The sequence below is a fragment of the Coenobita brevimanus genome, chromosome 88 (genome assembly GCF_032717465.1).
Source record: "Coenobita brevimanus isolate Jiangsu-jjx chromosome 88, ASM3271746v2, whole genome shotgun sequence".
NCBI classification, from domain to species: Eukaryota; Metazoa; Arthropoda; class Malacostraca; order Decapoda; family Coenobitidae; genus Coenobita; species Coenobita brevimanus.
The window spans coordinates 6,556,621-6,577,666 of NC_137041.1; the positions used below are offsets into that span (position 1 = coordinate 6,556,621).

General features: G+C 42.6%; 1 protein-coding gene across 1 annotated transcript; it reads left to right on the forward strand.

Annotated features, from left to right (window-relative positions):
- The first annotated feature begins 12,249 nt into the window (after positions 1-12,249).
- Positions 12,250-19,223, forward strand: LOC145411123 (uncharacterized). The gene is made up of 3 exons (XM_080281166.1): positions 12,250-12,394; positions 15,523-15,712; positions 17,263-19,223. The coding sequence occupies exons 1-3, from the start codon at positions 12,370-12,372 to the stop codon at positions 17,933-17,935; spliced, it is 888 nt and encodes a 295-aa protein (XP_080137292.1). The 5' UTR covers positions 12,250-12,369; the 3' UTR covers positions 17,936-19,223.
- The last annotated feature ends 1,823 nt before the right edge of the window (positions 19,224-21,046 follow it).

Here is a 21,046-nt window from a genome sequence, read left to right on the forward strand (position 1 = left end):
ACCGCTGTCTCGTCAATTGTGTGGTCATTTTGTGGATAATTATGATGAGTGCTAATTAATTGGGTAAATGGACTATTAGGCGTGAACAGGAACAAAATGCTTCTCTATAGGCATTCTTCCCTACAACAGCTTTCACTGCGGCTTTGTCCTTGGTGGGTTGGCAGCCCTGACGCCATGGAGGACGCAGTAGTGGAGACGAACATCGGTTTATATTATTCACTTTAGCTCAATGGCGGTTCTCTTTTCCCTTATGTTATCAGTGGAAATTTTAGTTTTGGCATAGAGAAAATTTCGGGTGATAAAAGGATTTCGGGGGTGTTTTTGGGAGTTGAAAAATACCTGGTAACGAAGGATCGAAGTTCTGCGTCCGTTTTCTGTTCTTTCCCAGTGACGTTTGGCTGCTGCAGCTGGTCAGATGTTTCAGTTTAGATTAGACGTTCACAGGGAGAGGACGTGCTGCACCCTTGCTCCCTGAGATAAAGTTTTGCTTGTGAAACTCGAGAACCCGTGTGATAAAAAGCTGAAAAAAGCTCTAGTACTGGCTAATAACTTAACATCCATAGTTTTATCAGGTGTGTATGTGTGGGTTTATCTTGTTATATTATTTCGCGAGTTTGCCCAAGTTTTCGGTGGTAAATGTGTTTGTGTGTGTACGCGTGCCGTCTCAATTATGACCTAATGGTGATTACTTTTCTCTCGTGGGATGCTGCTTAATTGTGATTGTTTCTTTCTCTTCTCATGGTTCTGTGGATTACTTAAAAAAATGGAAGTTGCTGGTGGATTTTTGCGTAAGTATGAATTTTGTGTAATCGAGGACTTAGGTTTTTTCACTGCTATTGTTGACTTTATGGGATTTAAATTGGTTAAGCCAGACAGTGGATGGGATTGTGGAATGTAGAGGATAAGGTGGAATTTTGGTTTGAAACTGGTCTGGCAGTCTTAGTTTCATTTACTGGAGAATAACGATGAATCAGCGAGACAAAGGAAATGACTACTACGGGAAATGATTTTTGTTATTTCCACTTACAGCGTTCGTATGCACGTACTGTTCTTACCTTGCTTAACAGGTAATGCTTTGTTATTCCATTCTCAGACATTTAAATTACCGTACTTTTCATATTGTTAACTGTTACCCAATGAAGGAAGTACACAATTGAAATATGTATTGGCCGGGAGTGAATATGCAGCTGGATTTTAGTTACAGGTAAAGATCAAGAGCCATAGAACGTGCGATTGGCTTTTCTTTCAAGTGAAGTTTGGAGGAGGGAAAGTGTCTCCAGAGAGAGATGGGGGAGGGGGGAGGAGGAGGGAGAGACTAGCTGAGTGACTTGGATGAAAACTAAGATGTTGCACAACGGAGAGCAAAACCACTGTTCCTGTGCTGTAGTGTTACTGAGAGACGATATTGGAAAAAATGAAAGGAAGATCAAGACAGGTGGACGGAAGAGGAAGAAGGATGACTGAAGAAAGTGGAGGGAAAAGATGGAATACTTGAGTGCGTGGAAGAATGAGGAAGAGAATAAGATGAAGAGGAGAAAATTGGTGTGCTTGGAAGAAAAGGAGGGAGAAGAGAATTAGGTGGAGAGAGTTGAAAGGTGCTTGAAAGAAAAAAAGGCAAGAAGGAATAAGATGGAGAGTTAGAGGAGATTGGTAAATGAAGACGATCAGTGTACAGGTGGATGGGGGAAGAGGCTAACCAACAAGAAAGTGGATAGAGACTAAATAGGAGAGGATGAGAGTGATGGTGGGGTGGGGAAAAAAAAAAAAAAGACAAGGGACTGAGTTAATGTTGGCTGTGGAGTGGGTGGAAGAAAAAGATCGAGAATGAGAGCAAGGTAGAGATAATTTGATGATAATGGAGTGGATGGGAGAAAAAGAACTTGATTAAGAGCAAGGGGCTGAGAGTTAAGAGTTATAAGTAAGTTAATAAACAGGTGAATGACAAAGATAGAGTGAATATGAGCGGAGACTGAAAGGAGAGAGAAACTAACTTCATAAGGTCAATTTGCAACTTCATCATTGTCACTGTGAGGCTAACGGTGTTTTAAAGGCTATTAGTTTAAAGGAGAAGGTAGACGGAGAGACAGGTGGAGAGATTTAAGGGGAGTTATGGTGAAAATTTAGGGCAGCCAAGAAGTAGGTGGAGAGTGGAGAGATTTATGAAAGGACTTGCTATTTCAGCCACAGAGACTGACGTAGTGTGTGATAGTATGGTGACTGGAACAGAGATTGGGTTATTGAGAACAAGATGGCGATAGTTAAGGAGAATTATGCAGGAGGATTGGGAAAGATGAATACGGAGAATTAGAAAAGATGGATATGAAGAATTTGGAAAGATATAGTGATACAGGGACAGTTATGAAGTAGAACCGAACTGACAAAAGATGGAGTATGAGGTATGTAGCAGATCTGAACTAAGACCATTATTTCTGAGATTAAAATACTGACTTAAGGGATGAAAACGGTGATGGAAGACGGAGAGGGAGACCAAGAACCCGGAGAGTTAAAGGAGAGTTATGAAAGATTTAGGACCTCGTTCTATATTTCGTAACATCTTCCTTTGCGGTTTATTCTCCTGTACGTTATTGAAGCCAACTATGCCGGTTTAAAAGGCATAAAAGAGAAAAATTTAGTTGCCAAGGAAGAGGTATTACGAGCTCTCCCAAACCATTTCTGTTACTGAGAAACTGACTGTGAAAGTGTGGCGGTTGGAAGCAGGAGAGGGAGACCGAGAAACAGGTGGAAGAGGGGGGAGGTTGATCAGGAACAAGGTGGATGGAAAATTTGGTATATGGGAGTGGTGGAGTAGGTGGAAGACATGAGAGGGAGACAAGAAAGTGGATGGAGAAGGGAGGAAAGTTACAAAAGTGGTTCTGTAATATTTTGTAGTTGCAGTACCCGATAGTGGAAAAATGGAGGTTTTATTTTTTGTTATTGGGGAAAATACAAAGGGTTTATGTAATTTTTTTAGGTACTGCAAAAAAGTGGCTTATATATTTCGCAGTGACTGGAGGAAAAAGAAAATGGTTGATATTTTGTACCTATTGGAAAAATCAGAAAATGGTTTATAGGCTGTCTCGTACGTAGTGATAAGATTATGCATTGTGAAGAGACAATGGAAATAATAACTGACTGATTTTAAAACATTGGCAGAATCGAATGTAGCAATTAATTTTTTTTTACGTAACACAAAGAACTATGAAATAACCGACGAGAGAGAGAGAGAGCATAATTAAAAGGGCGTAAAATGTGTAGGATCGTCATTTCGAAACGGTTTGAATCTTTTAGTGGGCCAGTGGAACCTTTACGGCATTTTAAACATTAGCGTTGACCCTTTCCACTTGATGGCTGTTATTTAATATTTTATACTTGTTACCCCCAGACGATTTTATTCCGTGTAAATCTCTGTTGCTATTTTTTTTTTTTTTTCTTAGGTTACTCTTACAACTTCCTGATGATTTTTTTTTTCAGTGTTTATCGTTTCCACTGCTGTTTTATCTTAGGTTATTCTTACTTCTGACGATTTTCTTAAACTTAGGGGAAAAAATCTCGTGTTGGGATTGCTGAAGGCTTTACGTAACCTCCCGTTGACTTAGTGAAGTTTTAGTTTATTTTTGCTACCTTAAGACGGTTTTATTCAGCTGTTAAGACCTCCTGTAGTGAAGGGGTTAAGTCATGACTGCATTCAACCCCTCCATATCCAAAAGTCAGCCTTATGCAAGAATAAAATCGTCTGGTGACAGCAAGAACAACAGAAAGGTTCAAATATTCTCCAAGCTTTTTGTGATACCGGTAGTTTTAATAGACTTTTTTTTTTTACTCGGTTGCAAATTTTTAGTGGATCTTGCACACTTTCACATCGCGGTCACACAGGTGTTAGCGTAATGATAATTGCTCGGCAGGTAACTAAATTTTGCAGCTACAGACTGTATTATTCAGCTTGGGAGAGGCTTTTGGAAATGGAGACTGTGAAATATGGTCTTTATTGGTTTCGAAATAGATTTATGACGTGCGTATCAATTCTCACTGCAATTAGACGATTTTATTAAGCTTAGGAGAGATTCTTCAAACAATAGGGGTTAAAAATGGCCTTTATTAGCCTCATTAATGCGAACTACCCCTCCCAAGCTGATTAGGCTTGTCTGAAGATACGAAGAATAAGTAAAAAGCCGTCGCCATTCTTTATGTTTATCACGACATTTTCACTTCATTGTGCATGCTATTTTTATTATTATTATTATTATTATTTATTATTATTATTATTTATTATTATTATTATTCATCCAGTCCAGAAAGTCAATCCAGGGGTGAATAAAACCGTCTGGGTGTAGCAAGACAAAGCTAAAATATGCGCCTTCAGAGTAAAGGGGTTAACGTTTCGTTTTCTTCCTTTTGACACGGTTGCAAGGTTTGAGAGAGCGTCTTGCACGACTTACTTTCACAACTCGGTCACACAGGTGCTTGTTCTCCCCACCACCTGACGATTTTGTTCACCTGGGGCTAATTACAGTGCAGGTAAATTGGGGTGAAGACTTGTGATCTGCGTATATTAATATAGGAGTATATCTGAGAGGTTTAGTGTACTGGTATATAGTGACTAAATGAGAAGTGTGTGGGGGGGATTTGACTGTGTGTGTGTGTGTGTGTGTGTGTGTGTGTGTGTGAGAGAGAGAGAGAGAGAGAGAGAGAGAGAATGAAGAGGAGATTGTTGGAAAGTGACCAAAAACAAAGTGGGGAGTTGTTGCTTAGTAGGGACAGATTCCTTTAGGAACTTGGTCACCCCTCACAGGGTGCGGCGTGTGACAGGATAGATAGATAGATAGATTTTAGCATACGGAAGCCATTGTGTGTTAGACCAAGGTTGTGGAGGAGAGTTAAGTGGCTAGGAAGTGAAGGACGTTTGGAATAAAAAAAACTCATCTTGCCTCTCTCTCTCACTGTCTGTCTGTCTGTCTCTCTCTCAGTTCCTTTGTTCAGACTTGTTTTAATCTACCGTATTATCAGTTACTGGCCTGTTTCTTTTTGCATCCCTTGTTTTATTGCGTCTGTCTTTAGTGTGTATTTAATTTTTTTGTCTTGCCTGTTTTAGTATTATTATAAATTGTTTTCTTTATTACTTTTTAGGCTGTATTATTAATTTTGTCATGCCTTAACGTTGGTTGATTTTGGTCTCAATATGTCTATAAACAATTATGTAAGCCTATTTGGTTTGTTGATATGCTCAGTCTTTGTGATTTGCAGTTTCTCATACTGGTATTATATTGATTTGCAGTTTCTCATACCGGTGTCTGTTGTTTTTAGTTGTTCAGCAGGTGTTCTCTTTGTTATATATACCGTTCAGTGTTCTTGCAGCTCTGATTTTCTATATGATAACTGTATTAAATCAGCTGCCTCGCAAGCTACACCTGTCGACTTTTTCTCACCACACCTGTCAAACAAGCACACCCGTTACCACGCATCGCCACACCTGTCGCCTTCCATACCTGCCGCCATCACCACCACCACAACTACCACACATCACCAATCACTACTACCAGTATAGCTACCTTTATCACCTTCACTATTACCAAGCCTCCAGACCGGTTCTTTCATCGCATCTAGATATCACCACACCTGTCCACTATTATTCACCACTACCACACCTGTCACCTGCTCTCACCACCACCACCACACTTGCCACTGCCGCCACCACTACCACAGCTGCCCCCTTCCCGCCACTGCTATCACCACACACCTGTCCTCCCCTTCCCCCTCCTCCCTCCCCTCCCTCCTGTATGTGCTGTTCCCCCTCGTAGCACACAAACTATGGGAGTAACGGCATTAGAGAGAGAGAGAAAAAAACATAACTACTTTGTTACCTTTACTCCTCTCTCTCTCTCTCCGTCTTTCTCTTCCGCTCACCCTCCCTCTTCTCTCCTGCACCACCTCTACCCTCTTCCCCTCCCAGCCTCCCTCGCTTCCACGACCACTTCTTCGCTTCTCATCCTTCCTCCTGCCCATCCCACCCTCTTCACTTTTCTCTCCCCTTCCCTTTCTTCTCTCCTTCCCTCTCCCTCCCCTCCACTTTCTCTTGTTCCCCTTTGCCCCCCCCCTTACCTTCCCATCTCCGACCTCCCTCCCTACCCCCGCCTACCACTTCCCTCTCTCATAAGTCTTTTTCTTTTGCCTTCCACCCTTTCCTTTCTCTTCACCCCTCCCTCCCTTCTTCACAGCCCCTCCCTTCGTTGTCCCATTTACTTTTCCACCTTCCTTTCACCTCCTCTGTCCTATACCTTTTTCCTTGACTTCACCTCCTCTACACTGTTCCCCTTCCATCTCATACTGCTCTCCTCCCCCTTCCTCTCTCCTTCATCCTCTCCCCCCCATCCTCCATCTATTCCTTTCTCCTCATCTCTCCTCTTCCTCCCCTCACCACATCCTCGTCACTGTCTCCCTTCCTCCTCATCCACTATGTTTCCTTCCCATCTCCGTCCTTCCCTCACATCCCCTCCCTTCCGTCTTTCTCTTCCGCTCCTACCCCCCCCCCCCGGCTTGGCGTCCCTGGGTGGATGGGAACCCGGCCCTGCTGACCCTGTCCCACATAGAGACGCGCACACACACACACACACACACACACACACACACACACACACACACACACACACACACACCCATCTCACGTGCACAAACGCCCAGCCCTACCACGTACATATAATTATACCCATCTGACATACATACATAGCCTACTCGTACCTACAACATACATCCATATACTGTATATATAAATACACAAGCTTATGACGTACACGTAATCACGCCCATTTCACACACACACACACACACACACACACGCACGCAAACGTCTCACGCGCCCATAAACACAAGCCTGTCACGTACACATAATCACGACCATCTCACGTACACACAGCACACAGACAAGCCTGTCTTATGCACACATACGAGTACAAAGGTCTGTCACGTACATACGCTCACGCTCATCTCACGTATACAGCCGCTCATAAAAGCCTACGGTACATATTGTATACACGTCCATCTTACGTACAAAACCACACATACATACTAATCTCGTATACTTACACGCATACTACGCATATAACCACACACACACACACACACACACACACACACACACACACACACACACACACACACACACACCTATCCCACGCCGATATAAACTTCACCTACTTGTCTTCCCCCCCCCACACTTCTCACACACATACATACATCCCACGCGCACGTCAGGTACACGTCATTCTCTCTCTCTCTCTCTCTCTCTCTCTCTCTCTCTCTCTCTCTGTCTCTCTCTCTATTTCAATTGTTTTAAAAGATTTTAGGGCTTCCTTTACTGAGTGTTGGCTAACTAAATTTTGCCTGTCTAAATAAATGGGTTAATTGTACTTGGAATAGGATTAATTCGGGGAACGTGGGGTGGTCGAGAGAGAGAGAGAGAGAGAGAGAGAGATTTTACGCACCAAACCCTCCCTCACTCTTCATTCTTTTCCTTCCCTCCCTCCCTGCCTCCTCTTCCCTTACTCCCGCATTCAACCCCCCCCCCTCTCTCTCTCGCCATTGTCATTCCTCTGTCATTTAATTTTCATCTCACTGAATTCCTCTTTACCTCGCTCATCCCTCACAGTGTGCCAGCCTTCCCTTCTGCCTTTCTCTCTTCTCCCCTCACCCCTCCCTGTAACTTTCTTTCCCCACCTTCCGCGCTCCCAACACTCCTCACCCTTCCCTTCCTCTTTCCCCTCACCTCCCTGCCACCGTCCCTCTCCCCACGCCTTCGTCTCTCCCCTCACCCTCCCTGCCACCCTACCTCTCCCCTCACCCTCCCTGCCACCCTACCTCTCCCCTCACCCTCCCTGCCACCCTACCTCTCCCCTCACCCTCCCTGCCACCCTACCTCTCCCCTCACCCTCCCTGCCACCCTACCTCTCCCCTTGCCCTTCCCTCTCCTCCTCCCTCCCCTCTCTTCGCTCACCCATCCCTGCCTCCCTCAGCCCTTGCCCTTCCCTCTCCCCGTCCTTCCACCGTCTCTCCCCGCTCCCCCCACACCCCTTCCTGCCATCCTCTTTCTTCCCCTCCCTTCCCTCACTCCCCTCGCTCCTCCCCGCCTCCCAGTTCTCTCAATGACCCAGATCTCCCAGTGTCTCCCACCCACCACCAGCCAAGCCAAACTCTTCCCCAATACCAACCTCTAAGCTGCTCTCAATCAACAGTCATTTAAATCGCTGCACACCTGAAGGCAATATAGTTTGTTTTATTAGATACCGGTATTTATTGGACATGCATTGTTGATTACTTTTGACGTTGGTGGTTGTGGTATTTTATTACTAGTTCTTAGTTTGTCTTTTGTTAGAACTTCATTTACTTAAAGTTTTGGGCTGTTATTGCTGGGATTTCTGCTACTACTACTACTACTACTACTACTAAGTTATAAGTTATGAAGGACTATACTGCTTGAAGTCACGTAGCTCCTAATACAGAGCAGGCCTTGAAGAACCGCCTATTGCTCTGGGCTACGAAACTACAATATGTCGAGGAGGACAAGGGGTGATGATGGACTGTTGAATTATGACCGGTATTATTATTATTATTATTATTATTATATTTATTATTATATTTATTACCGGCATATAGTGAATAGATTTGTGAATACCTAATTTAGCCCCTGCAGGTTGTCTCTGTGGAAGGAAGTGTGGTTGAAATACTTCTACTACTACTATTACTACTACTACTAGGCATCATAGTGAACTTAAGAACTGTGATGTGCACCTTTAAGTGTCATGTCACGGGTGTATGTACATAAGAGTTGTAAATGACAGTCATGGTGTGTACGTATGTGAATGTTGTGTTGTTTGTGCTAATGATGGTATGTGTAAAAGGTATCAGTGGTGTTTGTGTGTAACAGGAAGATGCTATTGAAGTGGGCCATTCATAATTAGTCTTAGGCACGTGCGATCCCTCTAGTGTGTACGTTTAATACTGGCCAAAGTGTACGTTGTCATGTACGTACGCATCGGCATGCCCAAGGTCTTACCTAGTCTAATACTCTTAACTGCTGTCAGGAGAGAATGCACTGTATGTATTTTGTGTGTGTGTGTGTGTGTTTAAGAACATAACCCTCACCAAGAATCTTCCATGACCATCCGTTATCTTGCCCTTTAACTTTCATTTTGCTTGCCGTAGCGAAGTTTGGAATCTTTCTATGAAACTGGCGAAGGTAGCAGAAAATAAACATGAGATCGGTAGAGTATGATGAGATAAACCAGTGAATTAGTTCGTGTGGTTTAACAAGATTGGGGAAGGAGTGGAAGGAGGGTGGAGAGTGAGGGAAGGAGGGGGGGAGAATTGAGAGAGGGAGAGAGAGTGAAAACGGTACGATACTTTGGGTAGCGTGGGCTTGGTGTGGTGGTGGTGGCTAGACAGAGGAAAGCCAAAGCCAGGCAGTCAGTGCACAGAGGGGGCTTTGTGAGGGTGGTGTGAGAGCATAGCGGTCCTGGACTTTATGGGAAGGGACTGGGTGACTTGTGACTCGAGATGTGATTTTTTTGTGTTGAGTGGCTTCGAATTCCCCCTACTTTTGTTTTTGATTTGGTGACTGATAACCGTGAAATATAGTAATTGATGTGACTGAGTGAGATACTGTTGACTTTCAAAGTTTTATACTGTATACCATATAGTGTTGGACTTCAAATCTAGTCTACACCATCTGTTACTGATACTTTGGTTCCGAAATTGAACACTGATTTTGTGCTGTAAGCTAGTAAGCTTCACTGGAAGGATTATTAAGTTGCTCAAATCAGCTGTCAAGCAGGGCTGCCAGCTTCTAGAGGCAAGTACAAATTTCCGGTGACTCGTGTGAAATCTGAACCAACGACGATAAAAGTATGGGCTCTTTCCTTTATTAGTTGTTGGTTTATCCATCCAAAAATTCGCCACCTGACAAAGTGTGGTGACCTAATGAGATCTCGCTTTATCCGAGACTCGTGAAATTCCACGAGAACTAAATCCCCAGGCAGTTGGTCAGAAATTTTGAGTTTATGCATGCAGTTATGCGCTCAATTGGCTCTCGCGGTCCGAGGGGTGGCCAATATAATGAAAACAGTGTATTACGTGACGCTTCTGGGAGTCGCGCGCGGTATGATACGTTTTCCGGCGCCTCGCTCACAGACGTTTAAATCAGCTAACCGGTAACTCGATATGAAGAGGTGGAGGGGGGGGGTGTAGGGGGGATTTTCCAAGGCTTCCAGGTTTCCGTCTAAAGCGGATTTTTCCTGCTCACTTTTTAATGATACAATTTTTATGAATGCGAAGTTTTAGATTGAGCGTAGAGATTTTAGTTAGGCGTACCCTCCTTGTTGGTATAGAATGTACCGCCCTTTTCTTCGTAATCTGGTAATTGATCGGAATGATGTTTTCGCTGTTACCGCGCGGACAAAGGGAAAGCTAAACGAAGGCGTGCATCGCAAATTGGTTTTCCGCGTAATGAATATGTTACTTGATTGCTACGTCCAGGCAAATCAGTACGGGCAGATTTTTTTTTTTTTTATGGGCATTCTACATCTTTACTTGAATTCCCAGAGAGATAGAGAGAGAATTTTCGTTATGGACATGAATCATCCTTACTTTCCTCGGGGAGAGAGTAGCAGTATAGGAAACAGCTTCAACGAATATTAAGCCACGTAACTCCGCGAAGAGATAAATGGTGATATGTAATTTGCGTCCAAACGCCAGTCGTGATAGAGTGCGCATGTTAGGGAGTATTTACGCAATCACCGTGGTGTAATTCGTTACCGATTTCGCATATTGGTGTGAGTTCGTTTTCACGTTTTTTCCCATGCTAAGCGTAGCGTAGTAAGGCAGGGAGAAAAAGAGGGAATATGGAATATTACCGTACTACCCACTACCACAACAGCAACAATAATTACTGCTAGTACACTAAATTGGTGGCTGAGGTAGTATAAATTTAACGATGGAAAAATTCTGTACTACGGTATATTGGAAATGGAATGATTTGTTGCTGGTGTGTGTAGCAAGACGATTGTAGAGTAAGGGGAGTTCATACCGTTATAAGTTGTGTGAATATGGTTGGGATGATAATTCCGTTTATTATGAAGTGATCTGGGTTAATCCAGGTAAGACTCGATAACCTCTTGTAGCTAAGAGTTAGGTTTGCAACAAGAACAAAGATACATGGTGGGGGGAGGGGGAAACAAATTCCTCTTCCTGAAACCTCTTACATGGGACAGGCTTTTTCAAACAGATCTTACATAGGACGGGGAATTGACCGTAAGATCATTCGTGGCTTCGAGAGGTTTACGTCCCTATGCTGACGCCGGCCCGTGAGCGACTCCCGTAAGGATTCTGGGACTTCAAGTGACGTCATTGTCCCTGTCGAGAGGCCGGATGTCCCACACGAAAACGGGCCTTTTCCCCGAAGTGCGTCACTGATTCATTCTGGGTAAAAGGTTCGGTTTGGGTGTTGGGGGGTCTAGATGAGGTGGTGTATTGCCAAGGAGGGTCGGGGAAGACATCTATTTGTCTTATTGACGTGGGTGTAGTAGTATTTGTATTCATTATTCACAGTTCGTCTCAGTTTGCGTTGTAGTTTTGGCAAATTGTTGGTGTTGGCATATAAGGAAGCTGGTTGTAGGGGTATTTGTATAGGGGTGTGTGGGAGGAGATCCATTAGCCTTTTTGACGTGGGTGTTTTAATGGTTGGTCTTTAATAATTCGCCATTTGTGTCATTTTGCGCCTACATCAGCGTCATGGTAGTGTTGACGTGATCGCGTGACGTATGCATGACGTCACTCGTCACCCGGCTCCGCCATTGGCGCCCACTTCGCTTCGCTTGTGTTTCACTTTTGTTTTCGTTCATTCCTCTTCGTCCTAACCACGGGAGAGAGTCGCCGAGCCGGTTGAACGAAGGCATATGGGAACTCGCAGTGCGCGGGCGTTGTGACAAGAGCAGAGGTGCCAGTATAGCACTTTTGGCGTTAGTTCTAGAGATAATAACGCTAAATATTCGGTGAGGTTTACCTTGAGGATATTTAGGCGCATTATAGAGATTATAGTGTTTTTTTTTGTAGCGTCAGAGTTTTGTGCACATAAAGAAATTGCTGAGCCGTGTCTTTTGGCAACTAGACTTGCAAGAGCGGAGGCGTGGCACGTTGGCGGCTGGTCGGCGGAGGCACACTGACTCACATACCCAAGCAACAAGTGTGAGGGTGCGGACGTGGGGAGGCTGTGTGAGCGGCTCTCCTCTCAAGCGTCCTCGACCTTATACTGAAACTCCCACTCCTCCTGAAACTCATTGCGTCAACTAGTGAAATAGCAAAGGAAAACGACTCGTAAACCGGTTGATGATGGTTACACTTCGCCAAAGAGGTACGAGCTTTGCTATGGCTTTGAATTATGGTTATGAAAGCATTGGTTATGCAAACTAGACAATTGCACTTTATCTCGCGGTGGCGATTGTGACTGCAGAGGGAAAGCATTTGAAAACTCGTTGATGATATGACATTTCGGCAGTTGTTGGTTTTTAGCTCTGTTTATTATTGATACAAGTGAAAAAGAAACCACTCATTACCAAAACCGTCATTTCAGAAGTGTCTAAAGTGTCTTGGAGTTGTGAGAAAACGAAGAATTGGTGAAATGTGTAGAGACTAACCAGGAGAGCGTACATGTAGTGGCTGAGAGGAGGCGAAGCAGAGATAAGGTGTATAAGTGGGTGTATCGTGGAGGTGTAGTTTCTGAGTAGGGACAGTAAGGAAATCTCTCTGCCAGAATCGAACCTGCCACTTCTTTTCTGGACTTTTGATGTTAAATTCCTCTTGCGTCACCCGACATGCTGTGAAACAGCAAACCGCAAAAAAAGAAAATCGCCATATAAACCGGTTAATGATTGTGACCGTTCGCCAGAGTGGTAAGGCGAGTTTGAATGCGTGGAATATCTTGCAAGGAAAGTGTTGGTCAAGTTAACTGGATCTGTTATACAATCTTTTGGTGATGGGATCTATGGGAAGTGACGTCACAATATTGATCTAGTTAACTGGAACTTTATTACCCCTGAGCTAAGTGAAATAATTTTACAGTAACATGAAGTATAGAAAAAGAAAGTGTTGGAAGGATTAAATTGTCTCAACCTTTCCTTACCTCAGGCTCAACAAAATCTTTGGTGGTAGAATAAATCGGTTTCAGAAATTAAGTCGCTCAGTGGAAGCATGGAAAAGTAATAAAAAAAAAAGTGGAAAACTGCAACATCATACACCAGCATTGTGTAGTAATGGTGTTTGAAGACTAGCTGCCTTTTTACGTTTTTTTTTTTTTTTTTTTTTTTTTTTACCTAAGCTCTCCGTGAGTGTTGCAGTCTTAAAGCTGACTCAATGATTTTAAAATAGGCAAAAGTCAGGCGTCCTCATTTTTCTCCATTAAAAAAAGTTATTGCGTAGTTTTCACTTAAACCAGTGAAAGTAAAGTTGTGTTCATAGGAGAAAAAGATGGTATTGCAGGGAAGGTTATAATATACCTTTCAACGTTTTCTTCTTTTTTTTTCCCCCGAACTTTATGGCGTATTTTCCACTCAAGCACTTTAACGATTGATCTTATGAGCGAGTCGTCGCCTGTTTGAAAGTTTTCATTTAAGTGTGTCGAGGATTTTGCCGACGTGATCGTTGATATGTGACGGAATTTTTGCTGCCATTGCTCGATTTTTTTTTTCCTCGTTTTGGTGAAGGAGTTTTGTATATTTCTACTTCCACCAGACGATTTTATTTATATAGAGCGAACGTTGTGAAATGGTGAGCAACAGGTTCATAGATGCATTTTATTCCTGAGTACCGGACGATTTTATTCGGCTTGTGTACCCTTGTAGGAAATGATGTGAAATTAGTGCAGTTGGCCTTTTTAAAATTGTATTCCTGCAAGTAAGACGACGTTATTCACATTACGAAAGACGTGGATGTGACGACTGAGGTGGGGAGTGTAGGAAAAGGACCTTGGATGTCTGGTGTCGTACCGAGAGGTGGTGATTGTAGGAAAATGGCCTTGGATATGTTATTGTTTGTAGCGGGTGGTGGCGATTGTAGGAAAATGGCCTTAGGTATGTTAGTGTTAGTAGTGGGAGGTGGTGATTGTAGGAAAATGGCTTTGGGTATGTTAGTGCCCGTATTGGGAGATGGTGATTGTAGGAAAATGGCCTTGGGTATGTTAGTGTTGGTAGTGGGAGGTGGTGAGTTTAGGAAAATGGTCTTGGGTATGTTAATGTGGGTAGTGGGAGATTGTGGTTGGGTATGTTAGTGGCTAGGGAGACGTAATGGTAGGAGGAAAACTATGACATTGGTCTAGTATGTGAAGTTGCTCGTGTTGTCCAAGATATAAACACACTAGATTTTTGTTAATGGCATCTTTATAAAATTTAGTACGTATCGTAAACTAATTCGTAAAGGTTTTGTAAGTTTGAATTAACGTTATCTGTTTTTTGTTTGCTGTATGTTCGTATACTTGTTGCTTTACGCTCGGGTGCATATTTCCATTGTGTAAAGTTGTAAACGTTTCCGATACAGATTAGCTGTTATAAATTTAAACGAGGGTTGCTAATACGTTCCTGTGCTTAAACGTAATGTTGGTTATACGTACCGGTACGAGTATTTGAAAATGTTAGTGTCTCATATGTTGTGGGTTTGTTAAACGTTTATGTACGGGTTTAGTTAGTATACTTTTGTGGGCAGGTGTGTGTGTGTGTGTGAGGGAGAGAGAGAGAGAGACCAGGTGAAGTTTCATATTTCATGGTTATCAGTAAAGTGAGGAATGGTAGTGTGCCGTGGGAGAACGGGTCGATAGCGAGAAAGCTTTGAAATGCCTGGAGGCTCTTTTGTCACAGCCACCTGTCACAGGATGCGGTGTCAGGCAATTAATAGATAGCATTTATGTGGCGGAACTATTTCTTTTCCTTGTTCAGTATCTACTTTGTAATACACGGTTTTAAATGGCTGGAAAATTGAGTGGTGATAAAAGTTTGCGGTAAAATGAGTGCCAGTGAGTGGTAACCATTAGACATTTGATTGTTTACGTCCTTCATGGATGAACTTGGAGATAGTATGAAGAGTATTACATCTGTAGCTGAGTAATGTGTCTATATAAAGAGTATCTGTATGGCAGCAATTTTGGTAAACTCCCTACTTAGTTTCCTTATAGTAAACATGGCATATCGTTCATGGAGTTTAGAATGATATTTTGGAAGCTCTTTCGTTATCCCAGTTCCTGATTGTTTAAGCTGCCATTCGTTATGTGTGAGACTAAGCAAAATTAATCGTCCCTGTTCATATTTTAAAGTAAATTAAAGTATCCATTCTGTCCAGTTGCCATTTTAAAGCAAATTTAGCTGAGTAACCATTGCCTTGCCTTTGTCCAGAGTAGCCTGTCGTTCCACTTATCGTATTAGGCACATTTACGTGATCATTCGTTTAAGTTTACGTCTTGGTAGTATTAACGTTTCCATCTCTTATCTTCATCAGGTGGTAGTACGAGTATGGCCATCGACTCCAGCGGTGTGTGGCCCCCCCATCCCAGCTGCAGGCGAGGTGGTGTGGCTGCCTACAAGTTCAGAGTGAGGGAGGAGCGTAAGAGGGTGATTCGCATGTCCAATGAGAAGTACCGCACCATTGATGACCACGAGAGCGGACTGAGGAGATTCGTGCTGATCAAGTGAGTAGTGCCCAGGTTTTTGTTGTCTGTTTTCTATCTTAGTGCTGTTGCTGTCAGACAAGTAAATTAAGAAATTTCATGGTAAAGGAATACAAAAGAGAGCAAACAGCGAAGCTTAATAGTCCTTTCGAGGTCATTTGTTTGAGAGTAATCGGTTATCCATATCCTGTCCTATACATCGATAATTGGCTTGATGTCTGTTTGTTTCTTTTCCTTCCCCATTTTTCTTTGGTGGTAATTGGGTCATGGTGATTGTAAATAATATACTGGTAGTCTTTGTTCTGTAGGCGATAGATTTTATTTCCCTCTCTTAGAGACGAGGTGTATAATTTAGTGTGAATGACAAGTTTCAAGACAGCCCTTGACCATTTCATTGTACCGTATGTAATTTGAGTGTCTGAGGCCTTGTGAGTGATTTCTATTCCCTGTACCGGTAACTGTTTAGGTTGAAGTTTTTTTTTTTTTTTTTTTTTTTTTTTTTTTAAGTATGGTGCAGCAGTCATTTTATGTATTTATTTTCTGGGACAACAACAACAGCATATTAATATTTATTTTAGGAATATTTTTGAACAAGGTGGTAGGTTAAAAGAAGAGTTTTTAACGTTAGTGTTGTTTTGCCAGGTAACTACAACATGGCATCTCTGCTTCAGAATTTTGAAATAAAATAGACCTGAGAGTTTTTAACATGTTTGAATAGATGATTGATATTCAGTACCATACTGTATATGGATTAAAAGAAATTTAACATTAGATGATTAATTTTATACACAGTAGCAAGATAATTGCCTTGTTCCCTTTCGAATAGGTACTGAAGATCTATCTATATCTATAGCCCGACGCCCTAATCCCGCAAAGGGTGGCCACAGACAAAATGCCTCCAAGTCTCTCACCCACCATTTGACTACCCTCCCCCCAACTCACTCCACCCTCCCCCCAACTCACTCCACCCTCCCCCAACTCACTCCACCCTCCCTCATATACCACTCAACTCCATCCCTCCACCTCATCCTCAGTCTACCCCTCCCTCTCCCTCCCTCCACCTCAGCTACATACACCCTTTTAGTCAGTCTTTCATTCTTCATTCTTTCCGCATGTTCAAACCATGTCAGTGTGTTTCTCCTAATCTCAACCACATCCACATCCACCCCACAATGTTCCTTCACTTCTTCATTTGTCAACCTGCCCCTCCATGTCACTCCACATGCTCCTTTCAAGTAGCTCATTTCCACTGCTCTCACTCTTGACTTGTTCCCCCCTTGCAAGGTCCACGCCTCAGTTCCATACGTCAGGGTAAGGATCACAATACTGTCATGCAGTGACTTCATAACTCTTATACTCACCTCCTTATTTCTCATCACTGCTTTCAGTGATACAGTAGAATAGATTGAATTTGTGGAATAGTATGAATTGGAGGGAGGGCAGTGTGATGGCTGAGGACAGGGTGGCATGAGGCAGTATATTTGTGGTCACCCTGTCTGGGATTAAAGTGTGTACGTCTTGTTAGATATTTCACAGATGGCTGCAACATGGCATCTTACTTTTTATTCCAGGAACACTTTAAGGCGTCTTCAACGTGAGGCTCGTGAGGAGAAGCTGGCCAGGCACCGAGCAGGGGCTGCCAATGTGTCCTCTTCTTACCTGTCTGCCTCTCGTCCTCGCTCCCCCTCCCCACCTTGCGACATGCAGGTTTCTGATGTGCTTAGTGTGTATGGGCAGCCTACCCCGGCTCCTTTGACCTCCCTTGATGAAGATGACTCCATTGCCCCTCCTCCCAAGAAGCCAAAGCTATTTCATGATGATGATAAGGAAAACTCCAGGGGTTGTGATGATAGACTCCAGTGCGAGATGGATCAGAAGGACGACAGTCGAGGGGTGATGGATGACACTCAGGAGATATTGAGGGACTTGTATGAGTCCTTCTCGGAACCCCTGTCCCAACCTCGTCCACCAACCCCCACGCCCCCGCGGCCAGACACGCCTTATTCAGCCTCACCGTATTCTATGCCTGCCAACACCACGTCCCTCACAGCCTCATCAAACACCACTAGTACCACTACCATCACGACCAACAGCAGCTACTCGAGCAGTGTCGCCTCCACCGGCAGCTTCTATGACTGGTCGAGGCCGCAGCAACAGCAGTACGCCTGTGGTCACGCCTCACTCCTGGGTAACGATCTCCAGTCAGTAGTTTTTCACAGTCTAATTGCCTCACTTGAGTCTTAACGCGCGTGTAGAGCTGTTGGCATTCCCCAGCAGCAAGGGCAGTGACTCAGCGCTGACAAAAACGTGCCATGCCAAAGAGGTGCAATCACGTGTCATGGGCCGCCCTACCCCACGTGTGTGATTCATCAAGGCTCATATTCTAGTCAGTTAATGAGGCCCCCTAGCACCTTTTTCCTTAGCAATTTATTTTCCATATTGTACCTACCTGTTCTCTTGTGCGGTGGTCTGGTGGTTGGAATGCCGTGGTTGGAGCGACAGCCGTCTGTGGGTTTAATCCCATGAAATAACAGGAGGCATTTTGATCATCTAATGCCAGCAAGGAGAGTAGGCTGGTCATCTACCTTTAAATGTAGTGGACTGCAGAAAAGGTGCTAGACTGCCTCCCAAGCTCACAGGAATATGGGCCCAAAGTGTTTTGAGCTGTGATGTTAACATTATATACTCTTGCGGACCCCTGACTCTTGCAGTGCCTAAGAAATATATTGGAAAAAAATAAGAGGGTTCCCTTATGTATAGGAATGAGTGCTTCTTGAGGTTTCAGTGAAGGAAGGGCTCCCTTAGGTGTATTTTAGAGCTCTATAAGTTCTGTGAGCAGCCTCAAGTTCTTTGTGAATGAGGGGTGACCCATTGGGAGTTCTGAATGACAATGAAATAGCTTTTGAAGCTCTGAAAATCAAGAGGACCACTTCCCACAATTTGGCTGTGGCTTCATTGAGTGCCAGCCACCATCCCATGTGACTTGATCCATAAAGCTGTAATCTGGTTGGCATAGGAGACTTTGTATAGTACCTATTCCATAGCTGTTTTGCATGCTACACCTTTTTGTATGTTACAGAGAGAAACTATACAGAAACTAGGAATATATATAAATATCATGGTGTAATATGCATAGTAAATTGCAGAGGAAGGGACATTTTAGTCTTCTGTGCCTCTTAGAATATGGCCACTAGTGCTATTTATCTGCTTCAATCTGGTGATGTGATTTTCTGTTACCGTATATTCATGCTTTCTGCAGATTTTATATATATATATATATATATATATATATATATATATAGTATAGGAGAGACTTTAAGCTGGAGGGGTTGGATATAGCTGTCATTAACCTCATCCTCACTAAAGGTCTGTCCTAAGCTAAAATCATCTGAAGGTAGCAGTAATAGAATAGAAAACTACATCATCGGATTGAAATTGTTAACCAGATGAGGAAGGGGAATCCCGTGGACAATGTTTAGTTATAAGTACAGCAAGTCCTCATTATTAGTTGCCTCTTTATATATATATATATATATATATATATATATATATATATATAATAAAGCTATAGTATATTATGGAAAAATTGCCTTCAAAAGTTGCTAGTAAAGCAGATTTGCCACTTTCACCCAGGTATTCATAGTACTAACTGGAAGGAAAATTTGTATCAGTAGTAATGCAAAGTTATTATATGTTTGGAACTCATCCCAAGACTTATAATGAGGACTGCCTGTAGATTCATTCATTCATCCTCGCCACAATACCCAACACTGCGGATAACACACTTATTATTCCTCGCTTCGGTTTAGTTACCATATACAGTAACACATGACCAGATGCAGTTCTGTAGATTCTCTTTGCAGTTTGGAGCCTGGATTTTTAAGCAAATTTATGAACAGCTTCCTCTCCTAACTGATTCTGGCCTGTAGGAAAAACATGCGGTATGAGGAGAGTCTTCCTATTTCTGCTGAAGCAAAAAATAACTCATGACTTCTCATAACTAGAGTTGCTTTTGCAGAAAGAACAAGAAACTACACTCCTTCCTGCAAAAATTAGATATAGTTTAAGTCAGTTGGCTGCAGATTTGTTGTGAATCCAGGCCCAGACTTGTCTTTGCTGAGATAATTTTGTAATATGTGCTAAAGTTTATTCTTGTTTAAAGAGTTGGAAGAAATTAATTCTGGTGTAGGTACCTGATGGAGTGAGATAAAAAAAGACAGTCAGATACAAGGAACATTGGAGTCATACTACTGTACTGTAGTCTCGGAAGTTATTGCCTTAAGGAGGAAAGCCTGTCTCAGTTTGAATCACATGGTTTACAAGGCAGAAATACTTTAATTACTGTTATGACAGTATTGTACAATTATCAGTACAAGATAGTTTTGTGTTCCAGTGAAGGTAATGAATTAGCCCAGTATTAAAGAAATTTCAAGTTTGTAAACTAAAAATATTGTTGTATTAAAGGTCCACACATTAGGCTATCATTTCCTCCTTATGGCAAGATAGGAAAGTTGGTTCTTTACACCTATTATGTTCTCCCTTCTCTGTGTTGGTGTCTGGACTTGTGCAACTCACAGGCATTTTTTCTTTCTAGTCTTCATATGTCCAAAGTGTTTGTGTTCTAAATGATCTGCAGATTAAATAAGTTGATTTATTTGTGGTAGTGCAGTTGCATTGTTACCACTGCAAATTATTAGTTGATTGAACATCCAAGCCAGATTGACAGCCTTGCATAGGTTTGATCTGTAAGAGGTGATTGGAGGTTCGATCATCTAATCATATAATGTACTATTGAGGGAAGTAGGTTGGTTATCTTCCCCAAGAGGTCCCTATACCTCGGTTGGGGTAGTATGGGATTGGCTATTGCTGTTTGTACCATTAATGTACCTAAATAATTTGCATTCGCACGTTTGTCTGCAGTTGCATTATGCTTTACCACTCCTCCCCTCCCCACAGAAACACTCATTGTTGGCGAGGCATAGTGCCATCTTGTTCATCGCATAAACTTAGGGTTAGTTTTTGCAATTTTGTATATTGTACAAATGTATATGAGAGGAATTTTGTTATGATTAAGATTGAATTTGTATTTAGTTTGTATAAAGTAGCTCCTGTTCTCTGAAGAAGTCAGAAAATACAAAATTTAATATGTATAGACTTTTTGTTTCATGCTTCTGTATATTAGATGCTGATTCAGATACTGTACCAACGATGCCCAGTAAGACTGTTTAGTGTAGCAGACATTATTCATAACAGAAGGTTGTATGAATTTTCTATTTATTCCGGCTTGAACTTGTTTTTAACTTAAGTATGGTTTGAGTACAAGACAATTGGGTATGTGAAGCAGCTTTATGAATT

Bases quoted from the DNA above. Each gene is read 5' to 3' on its own strand.
- LOC145411123 (XM_080281166.1), top strand. From the start codon at position 12,370: ATGATGGTTACACTTCGCCAAAGAG. The intron at 12,395-15,522 runs GTACGAGCTTTG...TATCTTCATCAG, and splicing joins GGTTACACTTCGCCAAAGAG to GTGGTAGTACGAGTATGGCC. The intron at 15,713-17,262 runs GTGAGTAGTGCC...TTTTTATTCCAG, and splicing joins AGGAGATTCGTGCTGATCAA to GAACACTTTAAGGCGTCTTC.